The sequence below is a fragment of the Podarcis raffonei genome, chromosome 5 (genome assembly GCF_027172205.1).
Source record: "Podarcis raffonei isolate rPodRaf1 chromosome 5, rPodRaf1.pri, whole genome shotgun sequence".
Lineage (NCBI taxonomy): Eukaryota > Metazoa > Chordata > Lepidosauria > Squamata > Lacertidae > Podarcis > Podarcis raffonei.
In genome coordinates this window covers 59,713,000-59,732,612 of record NC_070606.1, presented here as the reverse complement: position 1 = coordinate 59,732,612, position 19,613 = coordinate 59,713,000, and the positions used below count along the sequence as shown (strand labels likewise).

At 46.0% G+C, this 19,613-nt stretch overlaps 1 protein-coding gene across 1 annotated transcript in view; it reads left to right on the top strand.

The window, feature by feature from the left end:
- The first annotated feature begins 12,182 nt into the window (after positions 1-12,182).
- The window catches only part of SLIT1 (slit guidance ligand 1), a 119,338-nt gene continuing 111,907 nt past the window's right edge, over positions 12,183-19,613 (top strand). Inside the window, exon 1 of the mRNA XM_053389472.1 lies at positions 12,183-12,680. Coding sequence (XP_053245447.1) covers positions 12,484-12,680 — 197 coding nt within the window. The 5' untranslated portion in view covers positions 12,183-12,483. The remainder of the gene's footprint in view (positions 12,681-19,613) is intronic.

Here is a 19,613-nt window from a genome sequence, read left to right as displayed (position 1 = left end):
GTGGTCCACTAACAGCTAGAGGGTCACTGGTTCCCCATCCTCTGTAGAAGGGCTTCTGAAAAGACATTTGGGAAAAGAGGGAGCCTGTATTAGATGATCACTATGGAAAGAAGGTTCTTCCCATGGACTGAGTTAATGGAGTAGAGAACCAAGACAACAATGCAGTCAGAATCCACCCCACTTCTCCACAAGGCTTAATTAGAGGGGAAGGCATAGTTAGGCTTCCTGCTGGCATTGACCCCTGTTGAAAACCCCTGGAGAGCCACTGCCAGTCAGCCTAGACAATGCTGGACTAGCTGCACCTTGCAATCATCCAGCAAGCTACCAATAACTACCTTCTGCCAACCCATGCAGGCAATGCTACTTCTGAAGCATTAACATTGCTAAAACCCAGAGAAGTTATTTGTTGCCATGTGCTGACAGTCAGAACTGAGGGAATCAGAGAGATCCTGAACTCAAACTACTTCCCTGGAGACTGACCTTGGGAAAGGTCTCAAAGCTAATTTTCCTGGAAAATGAAATTTTGTGACAGTTTGAAAAGTAACAGCAACAGTGATGATAGGATGTGAAACCTGGTTGCCTTCCCATGCATGCAAGTGTCTGTCTATAACTGGTGGAAGGACCTGATCCTTGTCTGCCAATTCCCTTTCTCCGATATTAAAATCTAAGCAAACAGTACTTTATTCTTGGTAAAGAGAGGAAAAAACTTCTGCTACAGAGCCACAAGAGGGAGCTATTTGCTCATCCATGCCTTGTGATTTCCTGTCTACACACCTTAGCATGATCAGCTGGTAGGTGAAAGGGACTGTGACATGAGAGGTGATGGAGCAAAGGATTGCTATTCTCATTCTTGGTTTGGCCAGTTTTCTCTGTTTTAGCAGATGGGGGCCTGTGATTTATTTTCTCCATTGCCTTCACTTGATGCAAACTGCTCCAGATTCCTTAAGCCAAGCAAAATGGGGCCCACACACCAACCCGATGACATGCTGTAATGCAGTTCCTAATGCAGATGAAACGCAACAGCCCTGTAGCAGTTATTAATGACTCCCATCCCAAGACCACCTTCTAGCTAGCCATAAATACAGAGAAGACAACTCCTTGGCATCTCTATCAATAAAGCAGGACAGGACTATTATGCCTCCCTCTCTTGTCGGGCCAGGGAAAGGGTTTGGTGGGCTCCATGCAAAGGAAAATCAAACGGAGTTGAAGAGAAGCAATGCGATGCCCAGTGTACTTCCTTTTGAATCCTTCCTGCCCCCTTCCGGGAGCCAAGGCAATCAGGAAAAACCCTTGGGAACCAAGTCCTCTCCAAAGAGGCATGAGTTTATTGCAGTAAAACTGCAGTGTTTGACACTATGGAGAAATATGCCAGACATACTTGGCAACAGCAAGTGGAAAGTTAGCCTAATAAGCAGTAAATTATCCTACTCTTTCCCTGAGGAGGGATAATGAATTTCTCCAAGTAAAGGAACAGAGAGGGAGAGAGAGGAAGAAAGTGTAACAGTCAGTACAAACAGGGTCTCTGGCTTAGAGATTCTACATGGAACAGTAACCAAATTCCCACAAATTTGTCACATGTGTGTGGAATTTGATCCATTTTGTGTAAACGATGGCTAGAATGCGGTGGGGGAATAGCTGGCACATTCTGCAGCATCTGTTAGGAAAGCTATTGTAATAAGAGTCTCTGAGGGTTCCAGGACAATAACCATCTCAAGTCCACGTACCTGCAGTTGAAGCCAGTTTCCTGAGCCACCCAAGTGGTGGGATCTTTCCTTTTGCCCGTAGGAAATAAACTAAGAATCAAGATTACAAATAAATACTTTCTCTGGGCTGGGAGACTGCTACAGTCAATTACCCAAACAACCGTGAAGGCCCTTGGTAGGACCGCATAACAAATCCCAGAAGCTACGACCAAAATAGGCTTCCGTTGTAACCAATAATGTGCTGCATTATGGAACTCTGGATGGCTTTAAAGGCTGGAATAAAGCCATATTGGAAGGGGGAGGTGTTGTGTGTCCTCTGACTTGAAAATATCAGAACTAAAGGTGGCGGAAATCCAAGTATTTAGCAGTTACTATGAATGCTTTTAACCTACCTTTCGAGGGCATATGTAAATTCCACCTCCACACTTGCACATGTTGTTGGCCACCATGTCGAATCAGCAACCAATGGCTGGAATTGAGACAAGTTTTGAAAAATGTACTCTCTTTCAGAACCCAGCAGGACACGAGCAAATCCCCTAGTGGTTAGAGGCCACTGGAAAGGAGGCAAGATGGGTCTCACTTGGAAGGGAGTTCCAAATTCTAGGGCCGCCCAGAGCCTTTCTGCTATTTATTACCTACTTTTCTTCCTCTACATTTCTCATGGGTACGCAATATGCCGCACCTTATAGCCATAAAGCAAACTGGTTCATGCGGTAGCTAAAACATGTTTGTTAGTGTGAACATGAACTGTGGAAGCTGCACATTCTGAGCTGGAAGTCTTGTTTATATCTGAGCTCAGGGTGATGAGAGAAATTATCCTGCAGGTCCAGCACTCATTTTGTGTTTTAGCCACATGTTCCAAGGCTCAGCCTAGGACTGGAAAAAAGACTCCAGAACTGATCCCTGTCTCAGGTAAGTCCTACTTTTTCTAGCCCCTTTTATTTGGTCTTCCTTCTCACTCATACCATGCTGCTCACAAGTGCTCAGAGGTGCTTTTCCCTGACATCTTCTGGTTCTCTGTCTTAGTAGCTGTAAGTCAAAGTTGTTGGAGATAACCTTTTACACAAAGAGCTCATGATAGGGGGCCTTGCAAATAAACAGAGGACTTTGAGCCACACCTTTCATTGCATTTTCTCAGTCGTTGTTTCATCAGGAAAGAGACTTTCAGAGTAGATCTTGGATGCTATGGCTAAAAGTCCATCTCCGTATCTTTTTATGGCAGGGGTGGTTCTCATGTTGTTGGACTACAGCTCCCATGATTCTTGATCATTGCCTCTGCTGGTGGGGGCTGATGGGAGTCATAGTCCAACAACACCTGGAGGGCTGCCCCTGCTTTATAGAGAACGTTGTGTGCAATAATTTTGCCAGCCTCAAGAGGGTGCTGGTGTGACAAGACAAAAAATGAATAGCGGTAATGATTGTTGAAATTACTTTCCTAATGGCATATAATGTAGAACCTGATGTATTCCATTAAGGCAGCAATCAAATTATAGTCATGTAATGACACATCTCAAACTTCTATAAAGAGACTTTGTAGGAAAGGAATGGTGGGAAGAGATTTCTATAATAAATTATGAAGAGAACTAAAATTTGTGAAAATTTTAATTGTGCCTCCGCCAGGAACATGAGAGGAATAATGTACTGCCCTAGTTGAATATGAAAGCAAGGTTCTGCTTCTGTCGTAAAAAGCAATTGATTTCACTGGTTTCACTAAGGGGTAAATATGTGGATAATGACTGGTGGGACGGGGAAAATGGGCTCAGAGCTTTTGAGGATCTCTTTGAATTATGTTAGTCTTGTGGGAGAATAAAGGATTTGATTGATCAATACAGATCCAGTACCTGGTCTTGGGTGAAGCAAATGAAAAAGCAAGGCAAGGCACAGTACACAATACATTTGTCCAGGGTCACCCAATCTGCTTTTTGGGTGAGTGGGAATTTGAAACCGGATCTTCCCAGACCAAGTCCAGCACTCAAACTATTCCACCACCCCATGTCAACTAAATACTTAATGATTTGGTTAATGTTGCATCTGTGGTGTTGCTATTGGCAAACTTCCTGCATCAGAAAACACTGAAGGGTTAGCAAATCTTAATTCTTTCACAAAGACCATATAGTGGCAAAGGCATTTCAATCATGAGTTTAAAAGATCAGTAACAAGCCACTTGTCTATAGCTACAATCAAGACTTGGTGATCTACAGCCAGGTACATTACTGCAGAAAACATGTGCTGTGTTGTGTGACTTTCAGTTCTACTTGTGTCTAATCTATCTGCATGTGAGCTATTTGATACTAATATTGTTATTCAACAACTTTTGAATCTTGGTCTTCATTATCTCCAGATGATGCATCAGAAGCAGAGGTTTTGTGACCCACTTGTTATGCATGTTGAAAGTTGAACATGAGGAAGCAATGATGGATTAGCCTAGTGGAAAAATGTGCAGTATGTGCAGTGAATGGTAGCCAGACCTCTCTCTGAGCTTCTGGCAGGACTTGCTGGCTTTTCTACAGAAGGCTTTCCAATTACATTGTAATAATCCAATCCAAAATTGGTAATTGATAGACAAAAAGCTCAATTTCACTTACTAACCCAAAAGCTTATTAAAGTCGTTAATAAATTGTTGGTCTATAGTTTTCTGATAGTTCTTATTTGTTAGTGTTGTAACCTGCTCTGAGGTCTTCTGACCAAGAGTGGGATGTAAAATTTAAAAATTAATAAATGAAAATCCATTGGCCGCATCTCAATATGAGCACCTTGTTGTTCTGATTGAAAGTGGAGGGTAGAGTAGCCTCTTACATTCAGCATGCTTTTTGCTTCCTCGACATTCCTACTTTCAACCCTGAAATCCTCAGTGACACCCCCCCTTCTTCTCTTACTCTGGTGGGAACAGACAGGGACACCCACCATAATCAGTAAGGCAGGAATAGTTCATAGATCCACTGTGGGGAGTATAGGAGTCCTGAGCATCTGGCAGGGCTGGCCTGAGAGGATTATATGCCCTGGAGGAAAAATAGCTCTGCACCCATCCTCAGCTTTGGGTCTCTGCTTTCCCCGGTTCTACACACACACCCCTTCCTTGTCCTGACTGTCACTGACTTCTGAAGCTGTGCTGCCCAGCAAGGGAATGTGTATTACAGTTGCTAGGTAACTGCAAAGCTCAGTCCTCAAGGATCTGGTTAAGCGTGGGTGGGGGTATACATGCCCCAGTCCCTCTGGTATCCCAGGTTAGGTCAGACTCCTTGTTTCTCTAAGTTAGCACCAGCGAGCTTCCGTGGGGCCTGTCCCACATGTTGCTATTCTGACTCCAGCTGCACCGATATGCACATGAACAGCTTCCCCTCCTACATCTCGAGAGCCATAGCAGGGCCTGCTCCAAACCCAAAGCCCTTTGAAGTATGTCAGAAGCATTAAACAAAGAATGCAGTCTCCATGGAGATGGTACCCCACAAACTTGACCAATCTGCCTCAGCTCCCTCCCCCTTAACCGCACAGCACTCCATGTCCAATTATAACAAATCAGATAGGAAGAGAGATGGTTGGATAGGAGAAATGAGATGGAGGACTGTTGCAAAATGCTAAACTGCACGAGGAAGCTTAATCTGCAGATACAAATAGTTATTCAGAGATGTTTTTGGGTGGGTGAGTGTGTGTGTGTGTGTGTGTGTGTGAGAGAGAGAGAGAGAGAGAGAGAGAGAGAGAGAGAGAGAGAGAGAGAGAGAGAGAGATCTGTTCCTATCTAGCGACCTATTCAAGGTGCATAGTACTTGTGTCTATGCCCAAACCTATTGTCCAGCCTACAGCTGATTATGTAATGATAATGCAATTGGTTCCCTCTTCTCTATGTCCACTGTTACTGTATCCCAGCACCAACACCATTTTCCAAGTCACAACCACACCACACATTTATAGCACATAGCTTCATCCAAAAAATCTTGGGAATGGTAGTTTGTTAAGGGTGCTGGGGAACTGTAGCTGTATGAGAGGTAAACTACAGTTCTCAGAATTCTTTTGGGGAAGCCATGTGCTTTAAATGTATAGTGTGAATATTCCTGCAAACTAGCTCCCTTCAGAGTGAATGGTGTGTGCTTGTGTATATATACAGTGGTACCTCGGGTTACAGACGCTTCAGGTTACAGACTCCGCTAACCCAGAAATAGTACCTCGGGTTAAGAACTTTGCTTCAAGATGAGAACAGAAATTGCATGGCGGCGGCAGCGGGAGGCCCCATTAGATAAAGTGGTGCCTCAGGTTAAGAACAGTTTCAAGTTAAGAACGGACCTCCAGAACGAATTAAGTTCTTAACCCGAGTACCACTGTACTAGGTAAGGAAGAAGCAGCATTAAACTGGCTTGTAGGAAATGAGATGTTTTCCTTATCAAGGAAAGTTTTGGGGTGCAGAAACCTAAGTAGGAAGCCCAAGGTTGAGGAAGCAGTGAAATATGAAGATAGACCAGCTAGACTCCCAAATTTCTGTCGATGGCCCCAGGGGCCAAGAGCAAAGCATGCCAGTTGTGTTACCTTTGTGTTGTAGTAGTCACATGGTGCAACAAGGCCCAAACAGTTTTCTCTTTGGCTGCAGCGTTTGTGAACATTGTGCATGAGGCTTAGCATTCCAGCCTTTCCTCATACACCTTTCCTTCCATATCGTTCCAGCGTTTTTATTAAGAGATGGAAGTGGGAAAGCAAAATAGCACGGCTACTCACCAATGAAAGGGGTGGGAAGGTGTTGCTTAGTTAATTGCCTATTGTTAGAACAGCTGCCCCAGAGTCTGAGATAGGAGATTGTGCACCCAAGAGAGGAAGGTAAGTACTGAATATTTAGCATCTTTTAACAATGATAGCATATTCTAAACAGAAGCCTTTTCAGGAGTTAACAGAGTTCCTTCCCTTGTGCACTGAAATCCAACACAGCAAACTCCTGTGCACACTCTCTAATATTTTCTTTTGCCATGCAAATAATTCAAACCAAGGGCCCATGGAGAGGTTTGGGGCTGGAGCCACTATAAGCTGATGGTTCAGACTTCAGCTGTTTCAGTCCCACTTGCCTCCAAAGTCCCTTTCTCTCTATATTGCTTGTTCTGTTGGGTTCTCTCCAACAAAGAAGCCTTGCAGGGTTATTTTACTGATTAATAGACTAGCTTTCTACTTGCTGCTGCCAAAACTGCCTGCTGTATTTCTTCATGCTGTCACTCTGTGTTGCCTTCAGGACAAAAAAAAAGAGTCTAGCCCACCCTAACTGAACTTCTGCAGAGTTACTGACTTCCATGATTAAGAATTACATTTTCTACAGCAGCAAGGCCTCTAAAACTCTCTATGGAACCAGATAGTGCACAAACCCCATTGACCCTTCTGCAGCAATTAAAGGGAGAGATCCTGGCTAACTCCTGCTGTCTCTTTCTGGAACTGCCATTGCTGAAGGGGGCTAATAATGTTCTCTTGCTTCTCACCTAACTGTGGAAGAACTCATGGAGCCATCATTGGGTGACCTACCTCACAGGATTGTTGTAAAGATTACATGAGTGGAGTAGTGGGACACAGACACCATCCTGAGCTCCTTGGAGGAAAGGCAGGATAAAATTTAATTAATTAATTAATTAATTAACAAGTCAAGCTCTTTCCCTCCTCCCACGCCTCAGTTTTACTGTTGTTGTGATACAATTCTGACTGACAGAAGTTCCTAAATATTTTTTATTTAATAATTTGTTTAATTCTCCCAACCAAGCTATGTTACAAAAGTAATATTGATTATAGTATAACTATAACTATAAATATATAAATATTGAATATAAATTGCCCCTCCCCCCATGAACAGTATATCAGGATTCAGATTACATTTCTTTAAAACATAATATAGCCTACAAGTCCGATTAAAAATCTTATATTTAGCATAATATTTGATGTCCTATAATATATAATAAAAATTTTCCCTTTACAGTGTTCATTCTTTTTTTATGAAGTTCCTAAATAAGTAGTGGGATCTCTTTTTAAAACATGGTTTATCTCTTTAGGATTCCAGTCAGACCCTATCCCAACATTTTCCAAAAAGCTGTGGAGTAGAGGCAAAACTTGGTCATGGTTTAAGCAGGCCTAATTTTTTGTCTTGAGGGCAGAAATGTCCTCTGCCTGTTTTCTGCAATGTTAAGAAATAGAAATTGCTGACAAGGCCTTAGTCAAATTAAGAAAATACACCATTGTGAAGAAGTTACAATATTTTTACTCAATTGCAGCTGGCAGCTCTGAGTGACCTTCACAAGTCTCCTTGTGCCCTGATAAGGCTCAAAGACATGCCAGTTCCTCAGAACAATGGAAACCTGTTTCTGCAGGTGTCTGCCCCATGACCTTTCATTTACTATTTTGCCTTCTCTTTAAGAAAAGGGATTTCTTGCTTTAAATTTGTCCCTTCTTCAGATTCGGAGCTGCTTTGGCCATTTTCCTTCTTAACTAGTCCTTTAAGGCTGGGGCTTTGGTTTATGAACAATCTTAAGTTTTATATACACAATTTTCTTATTTTATTTTTGCTTATTTGCTGGTGATGTTTAAACATAAACATTTTATTATTCAGCCTTTTCCCTCCAAAAAAACCCCCCATTTATCTAGATCCTACCAAAGTATCTAGAATTTATCTCTTAACACTCCTCCGAGTCCACAGAAACCTGTTCCTTTGAACCTCTGCTTGGTTGGTAGCCTTAATATTCTTTTTTAATTCTTTCCTTACTATTTAGGGTAAGTTACTGTATTGCCATAGCATAGCAAAGCTCTTAACTAGTTTGGAAAGGTGAAAGTGCTAGGTGGTAAGTCAAAGAAGAGCTGAAAAGTTAAAATTGTTGATAATTTTGAATGTCGTAATTATGTTTCGTTGTTTTGATGGTTTTCTCCCTTCACTGTGCCTAGATCACTTTGTTCTCAAGCTTTGCACACCTGTCACAGGAGAACTGTGGAGGAAGCCAATTCCACTGCTCCCTGGGAAGGACGGGTGTAGGCTAGATGCATCCTCTCCTCCCATAACTCAAAGTAATTACTCATAGCCTTGAAAATCATCCTCACCTGAGGTTCAGAGGAACAGGTGGGCTGGGAGTTGTATATGTATTTCACTTTTGCTGCTGTTGGGTGCTCTACCACAAGTTTTACCTTGGTGTCATAGACCGACTATTTCCTAGTAAGGTTTCCAGTAAGGGTCCTGGGCCTGAAAAGGTCTAGACTACTGGTCTAGATTGCTCTCGTCTGGTTTGGGATGAGTTTCTCTTGATGAGGCTCAAGTTTGTAGACAAGATACTTTAAAGTGTTTGGCTTACCACCTGAAATCTCAACCTTTGCACTTGGCTTGTAAGAGCTAGTCAAGGGGGAATGACTGTAGGTGGCTAATTCCACCTTTCAGGAAGGGAATGTACCAACTGCTTTGGAAGAGGCAGTGCTGTACTCCTTCCTCAAGAAGACCTCCCTGAACCCGGGAAAGTATAACAATGATGAGTTTTCTTTGAGCTTGATCTGGGAGTGAAAATGGTACCTTTTGCAGAACAAAAATTAGTGAGTGTGTTTCCACAGTGAGCCTACTGCTCAAATTATGCATGTCTTTATGCATGCTGAATACACCTTAATTGTACCTAGGATACCCATGTGCTTAAAGATAAATGGACAGCCCTTAGCAATTTAGAGTAAACAGAATAAAAAGTGGAGAAAGCTATATATTGTTGTATAGGTGAATACCTCTTTGGATATCCTGTCCCTTCATTCGTGTTTTGAGCACCTTAAAAATGGCACTAGCCTTATCAGGCAGTCATATTCAACAAAATAAGAACTCAGTAGTTTAATCTAGAATTTGCTTTTTTGTTGACTGAGGTGATAACGCCAAGTTGGCTGTGTCTTTCTCAACCCTACACATGTGCATATGGTTAGCCTCTCTCTCTAGCTGTCATTAAGGAAGACTTCCAAGTTGGTGCTGTATCTGCATTGCATGCAAATAGATGTTTTCTCCTCACTGCCAAATTTGCACCTGCTTCTAATAAGGAAAATGTACCAAAAGATTGCCAAATCTAGTACCGTAGGCTCCAGATTTACCACCAGTCAGAATCTAAGACTGCCTAATGAATGAGTCTGCCTTTTTGCATAATGAATAGGTATGTGGGATGTAATATACACCTAAACAGACAAATAAATTGTGGGCTACCCTAAATAGTAAGCAGAATGACCCTAAATAGTAAGCAGAATGCTACCCATGGATTGGTTGTGGAGACCAACATTTGTGGCAAACAAGCAGGATCTTTGGAGATGGGATCAATCAGCAGCATTTGAAGAGTTATTGTTGCTGTTTAGAGGCAGAATTGCTCAGATTTGGACAAAATTGGATGCTACAATTTGAGCAAGTCCAATGAGGATGTCTAGAGTACTGCCTGTTCCATCTATACTGGATTAGTTTACATTATTGCAGCCTGAGGATGTGGACAAGTTGCTTTAAGAAGTGCAGCCAACCACCTGCCTCCTTGTGCTTTGCCTATCTTGGTTTCTTAGAGCTAGTCGTAGGGAGTAGACTGGGTGGGTTCAGGGACTTCACTGGAGAAGGGGTAGATGAAGGAGGCAGTGGTCTGTCCCATCCTTAAGGAGACCTCCCTGGACCCAGAAGTGTTAACAATTATTGCCGTGGAGAATAGAGAGTTGCCAGTCTACTTTCAGGCCTGCTTGGAGGAAACTGATTACTTGGAGACATTCAAGTCTGGCTTTAGGTCTGCTTGTGGCACTTAAGCTGCCTTAATCACCCTGGTTTATGACATTTGTCAGGAGAGATTTGAGGGGAGTGTGACCCTGCTCATTCTCCTCAATCTCCCAGTGGCTTTTGATACTGTTAACCATAGTTTCCTTCTGGAGCATCTCAGGGAGGAGGTGGGGCTTGAGGGCACTGGTTGCACTCCTACCTCTAGAGCTGTTTCCAGAAAGTCTGGCATGATGGGAGGTTTCCTGTGGTGTCTGTCCCACTGGATTTCATCTTGCCCCAGTGCTATTTAACATTTATATGAGGCTTCTGGGAGCTGTCATTAGGAGATTTTTGGTGAAGTGCCATTAATAAGCAGATGGCACCCAGATTCTAGTCCATTTGAATATGGAGTTGAGATCTTAGACTGGTGCTTGGAAACTCTTATTGGGAGGACACCAGCATGCCCAGGTGGGTGGGTTACCTGTCTATAATCGACATCAACAGTCAATATAGGAGTAGATGAGAGATAATCAGTGGTGGCCTAGTATTGGGCTTGGACACCCACACCCACACCCCACTACACCTGAGAAGCTGATGCGATTCCAGGTATCTTAAGGTTACATCCCTTTGTTTTTCAGCCTCATTGATACTGAAAGCTCAGGGTGTTCTCAGATTCCCTTCTGTTCCCAAAAGGGCATGGCACCCTAGCTTGCCAATTCACTTTCAAAGAGTCTTCCTTTGAAACTTACACCACCCTGTAAGTTTCACCCTGGAAATAGAGCTAATAAGCCTTTAAAAGCACTCATTTATTCAAGGGGAGTTGGGTGGACTCACTGATGGGGTGAGATGGTGGAAAAAGCCAATATGGTTTGTTTTGTGTTCTTGTATAGATCAGATTTTAGGGGACGCGGGTGGCGCTGTGGGTAAAAGCCTCAGTGCCTAGGGCTTGCCGATCGAAAGGTCGGCGGTTCGAATCCCCGCGGCGGGGTGCGCTCCCGTTGTTCGGTCCCAGCGCCTGCCAACCTAGCAGTTCGAAAGCACTCCCGGGTGCAAGTAGATAAATAGGGACCGCTTACTAGCGGGAAGGTAAATGGCGTTTCTGTGTGCGGCTCTGGCTCGCCAGAGCAGCGATGTCACGCTGGCCACGTGACCCGGAAGTGTCTCCGGACAGCGCTGGCCCCCGGCCTCTTGAGTGAGATGGGCGCACAACCCTAGAGTCTGTCAAGACTGGCCCGTACGGGCAGGGGTACCTTTACCTTTACCTATAGATCAGATTGTGACCTCAAAGTTTTACATCAAAACACAACCTATCAACAGAAATCATACACGAAAAAACCTGTTTATCACAAAGGACACCTCAATCCCATTGTGTGTGTGCCTGAGTACGGAGGGCGACTCTTCTTCTCTGGGCCTCTCTGTCTGTCCTGCTACTTTCGGACGCTCTTTGCCTGTATTTCTCTATATGCATCTTTACAGGACGCGCGACTGCGTCTCTCCACAACAGACTCTCAGAGCGTGTGCTTCGCTGGGTGTGTGTGTATACACACGTACGTGTGTGTACACTCGCGTGTGTAGCTCTCTTTTCCGCGGAAGTGTCTTGCCAATTGGCTGGTGGTTCCGCGAGTGCGTTATGTGGGAGCCTCCTCTCTGCTCCCTGGGCAGACAGTGCGCGCCTTTCTTGTCCCGTTTCGCCCCCTCCCGGCCCTCTGTCGGAGAAGAGGGTGGGTGGGTGGGTGGCGGTGGCGGGGAGAGATCTGTGCGCCCGAGGCGGGTGAGGAGACTGAAGGGGGGACGGGGGCGGAGCCAAGGCTGCTCCTGCTGTCTGGGCTTGATGGATGAGACGGGGGCTCCCGATGTGTGTCTTTGAGAGCGAGGCAGCGAGACGCGAAGGCAGCGCGTGTTCCTGCGCTTAACCCTCCCGGGCGGCCGGAGCTTCTTCCTCCTGCGACCCGGACAGGCGACGAAGGCGCGAAGTGGAAGCAGCAGGAGCCGGGGTCGCCCGCCTGCGCCAGAAGGCAGCCTCTCCACGCCGCCTGGGCGAGCGCGCCGTGCGATCATGTGCGGGGCAGCCCCTCGCTAGCCAGCGCAGGCAGCATGGCTCCCGCGAAGCGAGCGGCGTCGGGCGGCGTGTGGCTGCGGGCGGGAGCCTGCCTCTTGGCCTGGGCGGCCTTTTGCCGGGTCCGGGCGAGCGCCTGTCCCGCGCCGTGCGCCTGCAGCGGCACCACCGTCGACTGTCACGGGCTGGGGCTCCGCAGCGTCCCCAAGAACATCCCGAGGAGCGCAGAAAGGCTGTAAGTGCTGGGGGGGCGGGGCGGATCGCGACCCCGGGGGTCCTGGGGGTGGCCCCTCTCTCGGGCAGGGGCTCCGCCGCTGCCGGCCGCCACACCCCCTCTCCCGCCCTCACAATGGAGCCCCGCCGCTTAGGATGTGCCGCCGCGAGACGCGCTCAGACGGTCCGAGATGGGGGGCAGACAATGATCCCTCTGGGGGAAGTCGGGACGTGGGGAGGGAGTTGGGTCGGGCTGAGGCAGCCGCCGCAGATCCCTTCGGAGTCTTCGGGAACAATCACTCGATTGCCTTTGTTAGGGAACTGCGGCGCGCGCCCGTGCGGGTGTGCCCCCCTCCCAAACCATTGGGTGGGTGTGTAACGTCTCCCCAACCCACTCCGCCTCTCACACGTGCACCAGAGTCCGGTGGCCTGCAGGTCCGGGTCAGGTTTAGAGCAGCGCGGGTCGGGGGGGGGGGATTCCTGCTGGGCGCAATCCGGCCGTTGCGCTGCGCCTCCTTGCAGCGCGTGAGATGCCCGGGACCAGGCTAACTTTAGCTGCACGAGCTGGCTGCTCGGCGAGGTTCCAGAAACGGGGAGCACGCACCGTGGACGCGTATGTGTGTGCTGGCGCGTTCACGCGAGTGTGAATCTCCTGTGGGCCGGCTGGCGGGGGCTGCTTATTTTCTCCACTTATCTGTATGCAGTGTGTGTGTGTTCGTGTTCTGTCCGCTCTAGTAAGACTCTCTGGGGAAACTGCCTCCTCTTCTGTGGAGCTAGATGGATGCCTTTTGGGGGCCCTTCCTTGGAAATGGGAGCTTAGGAGTGAGAGGAGAGGGTCAAGTCCTCTTTAGGAGCGTAGCCCCCTTTCCTACCCCTTGTATAACTGGCCACTCCACGTAAGTGTATCTGACACGATAAGGGTGCACCCACGCTATACATTTATTTTCCCCAAACAATCATGGGAACTGCAAATTGCATACCCCGAGCTACAATTCCCAGCACCCGTAGCAAACTACAGCTCCCAGAGTACAGCTCTACAGGGAAGAAATGGGCTTGAACTGAGGATGCGAGCTTTGAGACAGCTCTGTGGAGCCAGAGGAGGTGGGTGTGGAGGATGGAATCTGGACCGTGGAGTCTTGAGTGTCCCTTGCCGCCTCTTCCAACAGGAGGGGGCTTGCTGTCTCTAGCCAAGCCTGCAGCCCTGGTGGCTGTCCTTTCCCATCTCTCCCTCTGCCCCCTCTTTCGACAGTTTAATGAGGGGTGAAGAAAGAGGATCCATTGGGGGGGGGAGAAATCCTCTCCCCATGATCAACCCTTCCCACTCAGGCAATATCCATGGCAAAAGCAGAATACCAGGCAGATAAAGGGGAGATCAATTGGGGAGGGGTTTGAACATGGGGTGGAAGAGACAGACAAGGGAATGGCAGCCCAGGCACTGTGTGTGCCTTTCATCTCTGCATGTGAGGTTCTGAATTATCCAGAATAAAGGCAGGAGGGGAGGGGAGGGAATGGGAGCTCAACTGGAACAGGGGCTGATCATTAACGCACACACAGACCCCTCCTCATTACACACTTAATGCTGGCTGGAATGCTCCTCATTCCTCCGCTGCAGCAGCCTGACGGTGTCCATTGCTTTGGTGGGGGGTGCAAAGGGAAGTAAAAAGCTGGAGGGGATGCTAAATAATTCACCAGAATGCAGCACTGGAACGTGCTGTTTAGGCTGGGGGGAAACAAGGGGGCTGAGTGGTTGGATTTATTGCAGTCAAGCAGGATATTCCCTCCTTGCACCTCTTAAGGCCTTGCGATTTTTTCTGTTTCTTTTCTGCTTTTACGCAGAAAGCAGCTTGAAACAGAACGGACAAAGTCTGTAGGAGAGAGTCAGGACCCTTGAGCCTGCCTTGCAGCTCCTGTGCAATTGCTGTCTGGGCTCCCCCAGAGCCTCTGCTCAAGCCCCATAGTCTCTGTTCCTAGCCTCCCTCCAGCCTCCCCCAACCTGGCACTCTCCAGATGGCTTGGACCAAAACTCACGTCAGCCCCGGACAAGTACAGCTTGTTGCGGTCCCAAACATCTGGAGGGGGAGGAAGGCTGACCTACTGCTCTCCCCACCACCACCACCACCCAATTTGCTGTCTCTTGATCTCCTCTGAGGAATGTCTCCCTCTGTCGCCAGACAGGCTGGGACGGGGCTTCATGTGCAGGATACTCTTTCAGATTTATGCTTGACTGCAGGGTAACCTAGAAAAGAATGGGGATGGCATGTGGTGTAAAATGTGAATGTGGAAGATTCCTATGAGCATCAGGTGCAGCAGAAACTTGGTGGGCAGGGGGTGCTCCCCTAGCTACCCAGAGAGATGCTGAACCTGAAGTTAAGCAACTTTGCATAAAAGGCAGTACCATGAATATTCTCGCAGCGGGTAATTATAGCAGTTTTATTTAGATGCAGCCCTTTTCCTGGTCTCTTGTGAGGGTAACATCTTGTCTCTGGTCAGCATGGTTCAAGACAACTCCACACCAAGGCACCAAAGCTTTGCTGCTTCTGGGTATCATCTTCTTTGCTCTCGTTTGAGCTCATTATTGGGCCAGGCATGGGGATATGATCCATCTACCCAGTTCTAAGTGTGGCAGTGCAGTGGGAGCACAACAGTCCCCCCTCCCCTTGAAGTCCTGCAGATTCTAAGAGTTTCAGAAGCCATATCCCAGGTGGTAAGGCAGGCCTGGTCCGTTGTGTGTCGTGAGGATCTCCTACAAGGCAATCCACCCATTCCTATTCTCATTTATTCTACAAACCAATTAGTGCCCTCAGAGTGAGCCTAATTAGGTCAGGGCCCTGTAGATGCTCCTATGCACAACAAAGCAAGCTTGGTGAACTCAGTAGCACCGCGGGACACCTTCTTTAAAAGGGCACCTTCTTTAACGGCATTTCCTTCTCTGGCACCTTAATTACCTTCATTGAAGTTGTTATCATGGCACAGCCATGGGGAGCTGCTTTGTGAGTACAGAATGAGTGTGCTGCCCACAAGCACGGAACTTGGCTCAGATCTGAAATGCCAGAACACCAGGAAGGGCTACCATTCCTGTTTTGACAAGAGGGACCTCAATTGCCACTCGCAGTTGGAGCACTACTTCTCATGGTCATCCTACTTCAGAGGTGGGGAATCTTTTTGGCCAAGGGGGCCAGATTCTTTATCTGTCTCACTCTTCCATGGACTCACTTTGACAGTTAACTAACTTTGAGAGGGTAAGACCTACCCACTCTGTATGGGCATAAGGAGGGATACATCTTCCCTGTACCCCACACATAGACTGGCCCGAGAAGTTTTACCGACATCTCTGCATGAGAAAGAAATGGGATGGGGAACGGTGTTAGGATTACAAAAGCACTGAAAACTTCCTTCCACCATCTGATGAGAAATCTGACCATTAGATATCTCTAACTCGGTTGGTTAGAGCGTGGTGCTGATAATGCCAAGGTTGCAGGTTCAGTCCCCATATGTAGCAGCTGCATACTCCTGGACTGCAGGTGGATGAACTAGATGATACTCAAGAGTCTATGATTCTGATCCAGAGGCGTTACCTTGCCCTGTTGATCCCAGCCAATGAAAGATTTGGGTGTGTACACACTGTACAATAATGTGCATTCAGTGCTGGATGCCAGTGCCTTTTTGTAATGCTGCACATACAATGCCACCCCTGTCCCACACTATATGGCAACCTAAAGCACATTCTACCAGAATGGTTATAAACAGTTTTGTACCAAGAGCGTGCTTCTCAAGTGCTTGCAGCATGCATGTGTGCACAAGAGAGCGCTTTCTCAGGTCACCTGTTGGGGCAGGCCTATTTGCTGTGGCAGGCCTGCCTCCCCCTCATCAAGCTCACCTTCTCTATGAATGAAAGAAGCAAATAGGAAACAGGACAGCAACCTGGCTGTCTCTTTATACCCTTATATATCTTCTGAATATCATCATACCAGCGTTCAGCCCCTCTCTTTCAAAAGGCGGTTAAAAATATTTATTCTTTGAAAAAAGGTCTGTGGAAACACTTAATTGACAGGAGGGGTATAGAGAACACTATTGAGCACTAGTCTGAAAACGTGCCCACCTGCATGTACAAACAGCATTCAAAATTTGCCAGGTACCAAGCTCATTTTGCACCTGGGTATCAGCCACTTGTGACGAAGTGAAGGTGCCTGGGTGCTAGGATGTCTCTAGACGTCTCCACCATCTGGAGGCGCATGCCTGGGAACTATCAGACTTTTAGAAGACATCTGAAGGCTGCCCTATTTAGGGAAGCTTTTAATGTTCGATGTATTAGAGGATTTTAATATTTTTTTGGAAGCCGCCCAGAGTGGCTGGGGAAGCCCAGCCAGATGGGCGGGGTACAAATAATAAATTATTATTATTATTATTGGATCATGACTATTTTCAAACACTAGCAACACGTCCTGTAGAATTCTATCTGTTATATTTTATCTGCACAATCAGAATGAATTTCAGGAACCAAAAAGTCGTATTGAAAAATACAACTTTTGAGTTGTCTAGCCCCTAAACGACAACTAGGCATTCTGTTTTGGTGATTGTAACCCTGGTTTAAGGAGCCATTTGCCACCTAGCTTATATATTTGAGTTTCTAACACTGTACAAATAGCACAGATGATAACTGCCACTTTAGATAACGTTTGTTGTGTGAAGGTGTGTACAATTGCGAACTGTAATGTACAAAAGCCCACTGGGGGGGTGGAATCCCTGTGCACTTCAAAGGCTACATGTGTGTACACAACCATAGAAGAGAGGATTATAGTTGGTTGGTTCTGATTTGCTGCATTGTTCAAACTTCCAAGGATCCTTTGTCAACACAGAGGATTGAAACACAACACAGTTAACTGAATGATGTGGAATGATGTATGTGCAGAGAAATCATTTTGTCACACAATTTTGGACAAATGATGTCTGGTAACTCAATATCTGAAGAGAGAATTACACATTTCAGGGCAAGGTGTACATTTCATGTATTTATTTAGTTAATTAGGTGTTCATAATCCATGAAAGGTTTGGATGAAAAATGATGGCTAGCAGCTTTATTCACTTTATTATATATTTATACAATCCATCCTAAGATTCTCAATATATGCTAAATCTAATATTTAACAGTTAAATGCATTGTAATTTATTGTAATTTGCTTATGAAATAAAGGTTTTTTTCTTCTCAAACAGAAACAAAAAGCACAACCACATGGGCAGATGTAAAGTATAAATTTGGTAATAATGGATACAGCTGGAAGCAATTCCTGTGATCACAGTGGCACTTTCCCCAGTTGCTGTAATTGCTGCTGGTTGGATCTGCAAAGGCCTGTTGACATGCTATAATGCCCATGCAGAATCATAACTTGAAAAAGAATGCAGGTGTTTATTTTGAGAAGCAAATGTGTTGTAGAAATCAGCCCTTAGACTGATGCGATGAAAAGATGGCTCAAGGCTGAAGGCTAAAGGTATGGTGGCACAATTCAGACATCATGCCAGGCCATGCTTAATGAAGTTTAACCATGGTTTGTCTTGATGTCTGAATTGACAAACTCAGTAGCAGCTTGTGTGGTGGGGAAGAATCATCCTCTTGATGATGGCATTGCTACTGCTTTATTTGGTTTGGTTTGGTGTGAGTTGGCAGTGAGGTTGGGGTTATGTGGTTATGTGGGGTTATGTGGTTGCATCAGTGGGACTGCTGCCACCCATCTCAGACTACTTTAGCTGCACCCACACATTCCCAATCTCACTGCCTCTCTATCCTGGCAAAAAGCAACAGTACTAGTGTTAGATGGTGGCTTCAAAGCTCCACCTACTCAGCTACTGGACAAACCATGGCTTGTGATCTGCCAGCAACCAGAATCAGAAATGATGATTGGAAGTGGGCTGTTAAACCATGGCCTGGCATATTTATATTTACAAACCATAGTTACGGCCATCAGTCTGTCTATAGAGAGGTTGCTGCACCATGGAGACAGGAGTAAACTTAGGAATTTATGAAGCTGTGTGTATGTGTCGGTGTGTGTGTGGGGGGGATAACAAAAGGAGACAAGCATTTCTACATCATGGTTTGCTTGTACATTTTGAAGCTTGAACTGCAGTTCAAGCTATGGTAAGCACAATCAGTGGTTTGGAGTGATATCTGAACGGAACCAATAACTCTTAAGTTGGTTTCCCCTGGTCCGAGTTTTGTATTTTTGCAGTAGAGGAACAATCTTCCCTTAATGGTGACAAACTGAAAGTTTGACTAAAAATGGCTCTTCACCATTTAGAAAACTGCTGAGCCTTGAGCAGACACTTCCTAATTTTGGCCATCTATGAGATAATATTCACTTCCTCTCCACCCCACCCTGCTTTTGCCTGAATTGAAATCCTATATTTCTCTAGTTCTTTGGGCAGTTGCCACTGTTGTCCTGCCTTGGATATTGCTGGGCAGCTAAAATGTTGCATTTTGCACGTTTTATTTTTATTTCTGTGAGAAGTGGCTTCTGATCACTGAAGCTATATCTCTATGTGCCGCTTACATATATAAATTTTTGTTTCTCTTTGGCTGTTTCCCAGTGATGGAAATATATGGGACCCACTCTTTAAACCTGTGTGCCATCATGTTGGCTGTCTTTAGAAATAAATAAATCTCAAGCTTGTAAGGGTGTGTGGAGGGCAATATTTTGGCAGGAAAGCAATGCATGTGAGAAGCAACAACAATCTCAGGATGTTGTCATGCCGTTCGGAACAAACTACATTCTGCAAGATACTAAAATTAAATTAAATTTAGTACCCAGTACCCACACAGATTGACATGCATAGAATCAGGCACAGAAAATAAAATAATGCAAACATATGCTATTGGCTAAACACTAAGGACCAGATTCAAATGAGTAGTTTTGCTAGCAGGAGTCCTCACAAGGGCTCCCCCTAGAGCAGTGGGGCTTTCCAC